At 35.4% G+C, this 9,505-nt stretch overlaps 1 protein-coding gene across 2 annotated transcripts in view; it reads left to right on the forward strand.

Annotated features, from left to right (window-relative positions):
- Positions 1-9,505, forward strand: part of LOC108750639 — an 83,750-nt gene that overhangs the window by 69,742 nt on the left and 4,503 nt on the right. For both annotated transcript variants that reach the window (XM_018490228.1, XM_018490229.1), the window contains exons 5-8: positions 5,480-5,643; positions 6,403-6,588; positions 8,063-8,218; positions 8,642-8,794. In XM_018490228.1, the coding sequence (XP_018345730.1) occupies positions 5,480-5,643; positions 6,403-6,588; positions 8,063-8,218; positions 8,642-8,794 (659 nt within the window). The remainder of the gene's footprint in view (positions 1-5,479; positions 5,644-6,402; positions 6,589-8,062; positions 8,219-8,641; positions 8,795-9,505) is intronic.

Raw genomic sequence — 9,505 nt, forward strand, 5'->3', positions numbered from 1 at the left:
ATTCATTTGAGATGCAATAAACAAAATGTTTTATCTCTAAAGACAAATTTGTCTCGGAGAAGTTACAATAGAATTGATTGTGTTTAAAAATAAAAATTTCAATCTCAAGAAAGTTATATAATTGACATACATTTCAATCAATTGACTTTACATTCCGGATTCACATACAAATTTAAAAAAAAAAAAAGAATATCTTCACTAAAAAGATAATATTATAAGTCACTTACGTAAAAAAAAACTGTATCTACTTTTATACTTATATCATAAAGAACTGTCAACGACAATAAAGGACTGTCAGGAGAAAGTAGACCGCGGAAGATGCTGGCTAAATCAATTAAGTTGTGTATGCGGTAGAACAATGATTACGTATCTTGGATTATAAAGAAGATGGAGTCTCCATATCTTCTTTGCGCTAACGACCGTCTGCATCAGCTAGAATTAATTGCCGACCTGGTTGTTATCTCTATATCTTGTTTACCTGCTAATTGCTGGAGTTAGCCGGCATCATTATTTATAGACGGTACCGATTACACGTAGGTTCTCCTGGTATATCTTTAACGTAAAAAGCCTAACTTTTAAGTTTGCTGAAAATTACTGAATCTTTCGCTTCACTCGTAAGTGTTAATTTTTGTAACGTTTCGTAACAGATAAACAACGTGACGGTGGAAAATATTATTGCGATTAGCGGAAGCTCCCCCGGGCGAGAAATGTAATGAAAAAAATCACACGAGTTCACAGGGAAATATAATTCAAGATTAACGCTTGTGGATGACGTGTAACGGACATAAATCTTAGGTCGCCGTACGAGAGAGGCGATTTTTTTTTGTACCGTGAGAAGATCTTTCGTTTGAATAAACCTAGGCATAATCGTTAATAGGATATGCACTCGCATAAATGTACTCTCGTCTATTATTAAAAGAATGAATACAAACTTGTAGACAGCTTATACTGTTTTATTATAGCTCTTGATGCTTGACAAGCATAATTGTCCTATCAATCGCGATGCAGTCGCGGAAAATTATTTTTAATAAAGATTTTACTCTTAAATAAGGATTGACAGAGAATTTGTCTTTTTCACTATCAATTTTTTTTTCTATTACAAAATAGTAATTGCTTTCCTTTTAGAAGATACAAACGTCGTTTTTTTTTAACATTCAATGAATAACGAAAATAGACATTTGTGAGGATTGTGTCTTCTAAAAAAAAATTTCTAATTTTCCGGCTAGCGTACGTGCAAGATGGTCTAAATGGCTTTGTACGTTTATCATTCGCAAAATTTTTTAATCCCAATGCAGTCGCGGAAAATGAGATTTGCTAAATTCATGATAAATTTAATCCGTTAAAAATTTCTTCGTCAAATTAAAAAATGGACACCTAACTGCGAACATTTCGTGTTGCCATGAACTAATTGACCGCTGCCGTACGTCGGTCCTATCGGCTCGTCGGTGGCGGTAAGTGAAGTAGTAAATCTCCCCGGCTTTGAGATGTAATAGGATCGCACTTGGCTATTACTTGCACTGGACCACGTCGTCACGTTATCCCCCTGTAAGATACCCAACGCGCCGTAAATCTCGGTCCGCGATAATCCCACGGACAAACTCGAGTCAGGAACTAGTCGGTCGAGAGAAGAAAGTAGGGAAAAAGCGTTTCATCTACAGGCGAGAAGTGTCGCGCCGAGAGACCACGCTTATCTCACACATTTTCTTCGAAAATAAATGTACTCGCTGCCGCTTATGATACTGAATCTCAGTACCGGTGCTGAAGGTTTAATGCGAAACGGGCGGGTCGAGAAATTACCGGGGATCCTGGAAACTTCGCCCGATTGCGCTCTCCGCCGACAAATAGCCTTTAGATGAATCGGGGGAAAAACGAGGAAAGAATCAAGAATGATAAACGTACAAAGCCATTTAGCTCTTACACGTACACTAGCCGGAAAATTAGAAATTTTTTTTTAGAAGACACAATCCTCACAAATGTCTATTTTCGTTATTCATTGAATGTTAAAAAAAAACGACGTTTGTATCTTCTAAAAGGAAAGCAATTACTATTTATATAATAGAAAAAAAATTGATAGTGAAAAAGACAAATTCTCTGTCAATCCTTATTTAAGAGTAAAATCTTTATTACAAATAATCGTTAGCTTTTATATATATATATATATATATATATATATATATATATATATATAATAGCCAAAGAACAGTCATCTTGACATATAATATAAAGAAGATGCACAATTAAGGCACGGTCGTCGCTTCCCGCGGGAACGCAGTATCGCGCTTCTTCTCCTTAATGAAGAGTCGTCGATTTCCCGCGAATTCGTTCCACCGTACCCCACAAGACAGAACTTGCGAGTCAAAGGCTTCGAGACCTTCGACCTCCTCGGGAGGCCCGTAGTCACGGTACACCGCGGTCCTTGATACATGGTCCTTGAAGGGGATACGCTGTCCCCCCTGGCGATGCAACGCGAGGTCGATGTTTCCCTCCCTCGTCGAGTGTGTGTGTGTGTCTGTGTGTATGTGTGCTCTCGCGATGGAGGCAGATGCGATATGGAAGTATCGTGGGCACGGTGTGTCTTGGATGAGACAACGGACCACCAACCGGGCATCTCGGAACGACCGACGATGAACCGGATGCACCTATTCCCGCGGGAACGTCCGGCCGTCGTCGCCGCGACTTGAGCAGAACTCATCACGGTTCAAAGTTCAACGATCTCTGCAGCTTTTCTTTTTCCCGGCGTGCATGACACGAGAGATCGGCTCGTAACAATCGGCCTGATGGCTTTCAAACACCACGTACTCGATCGTTAATGTCGCAGCATATCTGATAGTAAAAGTGCTTGACCAGAAAGTGTTTTCCTTATCCAAAGAGCATGATACTGCGGAACAAATTGCAAAAAAGTAGCACGATTAAAAAAAAAAAACAAGAGAGAGCGATACTTTTCTAATTCTACACACATAAAGAACGTTTTGTTAGAATATTTAAAAATTTAGTTACATAGCTATAGAACTAAAAATAATGTTGTTTGAATCAAAATAATTATGTAGAATTATTTTTGGCCTAATAAAATTACTTTGAAATCTATATTAAATTTTTAAATATACTTTAGCAAACTAGTTCTTTCCATGTATATGCGTGATCATTTTTGTGGTATAAAATAAATGATAAAAGTACTTGACCAAGAATTTCTTCCTCACGTAAAACGCACCGTACTATGGCACAAATGACAGAAAAAGTAGCACGTTACAAAAAGACAAGAAAGGTAATTTCCTGATACACGATTCTGGATACACGATAATTTTCATATAACATAAAGGTTGTCAAATTGAGAGATATTTTCTGATTGTTTACATTGTCTAATTAGTCGTTCGTAAGTCGCGTAAAGAAAAGCACAAACGTGACAAGCCAAATCGTGAGAGAGAATATCATCGACGTCGATCGCGCGGAGACATCCGGTTCGTAGTATGATTCTCCGTACATACACAAACCTAGTTGGTGGTCCAGTCCGGGACACAGCTCGCTCGCTTGCGAGCCTCATATCGATCCTTGAACCCCTCGTTGGCGCAGACTACGGGGACCAGCATTGGCGACGGCTGGCGAGACAGTGCCCGTATGTGCCGTCTTCTCAAGGACCGTCATGGAGATTGCCGTCGTGTGCAGTACCGACGGTGGAAGCCCATTAAGGCCGAGACATCCCGTCCCGACCATCGTCGCAAATCATAGGTTTAATGGAACGATAAATTCGTATTCATGCCGCGTGCGCGCCGATCCTCCCCCGCAAAGTCCATCGCTTTCGCCTTTTGCAAGCCGATGTTCGAGCGCGCGCCATGAACGTCGAGAAAAAAGGAAGTAAAGGGGGTAACTTTGAAGAAGAGGCTTGATAAAGGACCGCGACGAGGATGATGCGCGCACTTCGGAATCCGAATAATTGATAGTTGCGCCGCGTTTCTCGCCAGCATCTCCGTAGATGCTGTCAAATGATGCGGAAGAACGAACAGAGAAGCTAGAAACTAACATTCTGCACGAATAGGAAGAGTTCGTCGACATTTTACTTTCTTTTTCTCTCGAGAACGCATCATCTTACGTAACTTCTGTTACGCTAATAATCGTAATTAATTCCTAAAAATTCCTAATTCAATTCCACTAATTCGTAATCCTTGAAATAGATCTGTTTTCTGTACACTTTTGGAACTTGTGAAATAAATGTATGTTTGATATTTTTCGAAAATCAGAAAGAGAATTCTAGTGCAATCTGGTGCAGGAGTAAGAAACAAATTCATTATATGGTTACAAAAAAATGGAAGGTTTGAAAAGTGTTTATTAATTTCCAAATGTTTATTAATTTCTTACGATTTGACGATTAAACAGCATTGCTTTACATTAATATATTAAATATCTTTCTCTCACGTCAGTATAATATTTTATATTACATGATTTTGTCGACACACCCTCAACTTGCTGCATTTTCATCTTCCCTGCATGTGCGTGACATAATTTATTTAAAGTTCATTTATTTGCAGCGACTTTATATTAATATTTCCACAGGGAATCATCGTTTCTTTTCTAATTGCAAAAGGCTACCTACATCGTAATGTCAGTGTAGGTATTATTCGATTTGCATCGCAATAAAGTTTTCCAACTTATTATAATTTCTTTTTTTATAAATGCTCGCAGCGGGAAACAACAGATTACGATACACGAGTAACGACAGAATTATAATTTTCCACAAGCTCGATCGTTTATAAATATTCATACTCAAGAAATTATTCACAACGTCCTACGGGGACCTATGCTCTTCGTCGTTAAGTAAATTGCGTTGCTTGTTCGCACATGTGAGAAAATCGACTATGTATGTATAATGCATCCATTATAAGAAGATGATAGTTACTCTCCTCGAGAGAACTGTGCTTCAGAAAAGTAGTTAAACTTATCCTGGAGAATGCCAAAACTTGTAGTGTTTCATTAGTTTTTTAACGCAAACATTCCTATATACAACAATAATAAAGTTCGATGTTGCATTGTGTTAAATAAAAATTTCCTTCAAAATTTTAACTGATATATTTTAAGCTGGAAAAATTAATATCTGCAATCAGATATAAAATTGATTAAAGATTGTTAAAAACTACATTTAATGCATTTAAACTTTTAAACGTTACATTTGATTAAAAGCATAAAATCATATGAAAGATATTAATGATGTTAATAATATATAAAAGATGTTAATTAAATATTTAATTGGAAAATATAAGAAAAGGATGATAGTCGTATTTTGTTATAATAATAATTTAATAATCATAATTTAATTGCACTATAATATATATATATAAGAAAATAAAATATACTTAATTAAGTCAACGTCAGGCAACGCAAATTGAACAATGTGTGTTTAATTTAGGCAAATGCAAATTGAAGTTGAGATATCGAACCTTGCCATTATATAGTTATGGCTCATTAACTTTTAATTATATATCTATTGCAGATGGCCAGTATAGAGGTGTCGCTGTCGACGACACCAAGGCGGAAGAAAGGCGGTAGTATTTCCGGGGGTGTCCCATCCCCCGCTGGTCACCGGAACAGAGATCATTACAAGGAATTGGATGCCCTCCGCGTGGCTCTACGCGACAAAGAAAACATCATACAGACGTGAGTAATTGCTTGATTACAGCCTTGGGATACGGCTGAGAGAGGACTATTGATCACGTCCCATTCCTTTATTATAATGATCCAGCACAAGGGAATAACAAATGAGTGATGGGTAATGAGCAGATCTGATATTCCTTTAGAGAAATGCAAGAGCTGGATTTTCATAAATGAATATGATCGCGATCTAAAATTCCTACTTAGAAATAGCATGTTCGTTAAGGCTTTTCTGAACTAATTTGTTGAATCAATTTCTTAGCTTTCGTCGTTATAAATATAGATAAATGAATCGTTCTCCAGAGGAAAACTGCAGTGAAAAATATTATGCGTCATTAATATTCTGTTTTACCTTTTTTCAATTCGCTCGCTTTTTGCAGAGGAAATATTCTTTGAATATTTTTCATATCAAGACTCTGTTTTTTGCAGTAAGATGAATGTATCAGTTAGTGGACAATTAGTAGACAATTAGCGGACATGATCCAATTATTGCACGAAACGAAAAAAGTAAAGTTTTAAGTATTAAGCTTTTAATGATATATATGATTTTAATTAAATTCATTGTTTAAATCCAATAATTGAGTCATAAGAAATCGAGAGGCGCGATTTTCTTTTCGTGAAAAGTAAGATAATCCCAGATATTTCCAGTGATAGAAAAAAAAAATCAACTTCGGGTTTTAACGTGCGTTTCAAGAGCGGAGCCGCAGGTAGCGAAGGTGTTTTCCTTCGAGTCACGGCATTCGTGCTTCTCGTTATTTTTTCCAGGCTCAAGGGCCAGCTTTGCAACACGCTGAGCGGCAGACTGGCATTACGCAACGGCGCGCCACCCTTGACCGAGGCCGACAGGAAAGCGGCCGAAGAGCGGCTTCAAAGGCTGCGACGGGACGCCGACAATAAGCGTCTGGCCATTAAGAACCTGAAGCTCGCACTCGACCGTCTCGATATCACGGAGTAAGTACGAGGGAAATCGCCGCGGGCTCATTCGGCCGCGTTTATCGTAAATCGCGATTACTGATATCTATACGAATGTATGCCATAAATACAGCAGCGCGGAGGAATCTACATGCAAAGTCTACAGAATAGTATAGACAAAAAGCCGAACTTGTCAACGTAATTATCGCAATATGCTTTAATGGAATATTATTGCTACTACATATAAGGCCGATGTATATAATCACTTTATCTGATGCTCAACTGATAATTATCAAAATGGTCAGGATGGTGATGTTTAAGTAATCGATCCAAAGTGCGTTAATTTATTAAATTTATATCTTTAGTTATTAATTTGCTTGATTAAAGTTAGTTATTAGATACATTACGGTAACTCAATAAAGATAGGGAAGAGAACAATTTAAATAAGTTGTTTTCCTAGAAGATCCTCTAATTATTTGTTGTTGCGATATTTTAATATATTTTAATTTTTTTAATATAAAACAAATTCAATATTTACTTTAGACTATAAATAAATTATTCTTACTAAAATAGTAATTTGTGCACGAAATGTGTTTAAAAAATAAGCTCTTATATTGACGTTATATAAAATAATTGAAGGAATTTATAGTAAAGAGACTAGAGAGAAAGAAGTTTATTGGATGTAATTAACGAGTTTTGCAAAACGTAAAATTAATTAAGCAAAAAAATAATTTATTTAGATTTTATTTTTTCAAAATTTTAAATGGATATTTAACCTTCATTCAGGAAATTTGATGGAAAACTTTTTTTGATTAACAATAGCAGTAAAAATAATTGTGTTTTTAAATAAAAAGACAAAAACAGAACTAACTTCTCGAATTTAAAAAACCATACAGACTAGGACAAAAGACATAGCATTGAACGATTTTTCGGTTGCGTTCTAATGAAATAATTTTTTAAAGTAATCCCCTAAGGCTCCAAGAAGAAAGCATAACACTCTTTTTTAGATATTTACTGAATAAATGAAATATATTTTAAAATATTATTTGCTTACCAACGATTTCGATTACATTTCATTCACGTTCGTTTAAGAACTCGATGCTCCGTCCCGATGTTTACGTTCTCTAGACTGCCTAATCACACTCCGTTTCCATTCAATAAACATTCTGCTCGTGTTTGTCGAAGAACTTATTTATACTTTTATTTATGTTTTCTTTAATGTTTACTTAACGCTTCCTTTTTACGTTCCATGTTCCAATTTTCGCTCTTTATAGGTTTTCGTTACTCCCTCCTTACACTTTCTTTACACTCCAATTAACGCTTTATTGACACTCATTTTATGTTTTATTTTTATCAGGAATGTCTAATACGAAAAGCGAAATACTCGTATATATATATAATAAATTTATAATAAATGCAGGTTGAGAAGCGTTTGTTAAAATTATGCTTCATTTATTCTCCAGTTTTGTAACGTAAATAAATGCATTTTAAATGTACGCAACACTGATTTCAGCAACATCGATGTTCGAATACAGCAAGCAGAATTGGAATACAGACTGGGTCGCGAGGAGCTTGAACTGCTAACTCTTCATGAGGAAAGCAGAGCTCTGCAAACCGCCTTGGAGCTGGCTGAAACTCAAGAAAAACAAAAGAATGATACAATATTCAGGTACATGTTCTTTATTTTATTTCATTGCCCATATTTTCTCATACGTTTTATTTGACAGTTAATTAATTATTACCATGCAATGCAACTTGTAGCATCATATAACCTCGAGATAATAAACTTTGTTTGTTCTACTTATTTACAAAGCAACAAGTGCTGATTGAAGTTCAAAATAAAAAACTATCTTTTTGTATATTTTTAACATATATACAAATATAATGATTTAATATGAGAATGTAAGTTTTTTGCTCAATTAAAAATTGAACTTTTTGCAAGAATTTAGTGGAATTTTCCACTTTTTTAATAACGATTTTCTTGTCTTAACATTTTATTTATTCTCTTTTGGAAAAAGACCGAAAGACATTTTACTGACCATTGTTTACCATGTTTTTTGATTAATTTTTAAGTTGATCGTCTTGCTTGCAGTTGCATTTCTGGTTCGACACAAGTCACAATTCACGCGGTAGAAGTCAGCGCGGATCCGAAAAGTCCCCGTTTCGGAGCCGGCCCTAGGGACGATGCAATCGGTCTCTACGTCGATTGGGCCGTGGAGGATTCCGGTCTTTGTAAGGGAGACAGGTTCGTATTGTCGTGCACTGCAACATGTTCGGAATTCGCGAGTCATCGAATAAACATCGTGCAGCTGCACCTGGTTGCGCCTCGTCGATAGTCTGATGGATAGTGATAGCCTTCTGACATGAAATTCGTAAATTTCATTTATTCGCCTCACGTAACGATATCTTTTCCACGTTTATTTATTCCTTTTATCCTGTTCGCATATCGAAAAATTTAATGATAGATTTGCAATCTCGAGCTAGAATTTTAGAAATACACTCTTTGACAAATATAAAAGCAATTATATATTTAATTATATATTTCAGATGTTTTAATCCAAATTTTTTATCCTTTGCCTGATAAATCCATTGAATTTCAAAAGAGGTTCAAAATTTCGAAAAAAGTTTTAATTTTAAAAAGACTTTATTTTGCATTTGGAATCTTCAATAGATCTTATAATACTTTAATGGAATTTAATTCTTATCGTTAATCGTAAGTTATTTAACGTCGAGAATTAAAAAAATAAATAAATAGAAAAAGATGTTTAATCAAATTTTCGCTGAGAAAAATTCAACGTTGATTAAGGAATATATTTGTAAAGTTTATCCAAGTATTTTAGCATCTTGTATTTTTATTATGTAACATTAAATTACATGATAATATTACAATTTTTCACTCTGTTTATTTTTTCTTTCGATTAATAATTAAAATAAACTGTTAAATAGATATATATTA

The sequence above is a fragment of the Trachymyrmex septentrionalis genome, unplaced genomic scaffold, assembly GCF_001594115.1.
Source record: "Trachymyrmex septentrionalis isolate Tsep2-gDNA-1 unplaced genomic scaffold, Tsep1.0 scaffold37, whole genome shotgun sequence".
NCBI lineage: Eukaryota > Metazoa > Arthropoda > Insecta > Hymenoptera > Formicidae > Trachymyrmex > Trachymyrmex septentrionalis.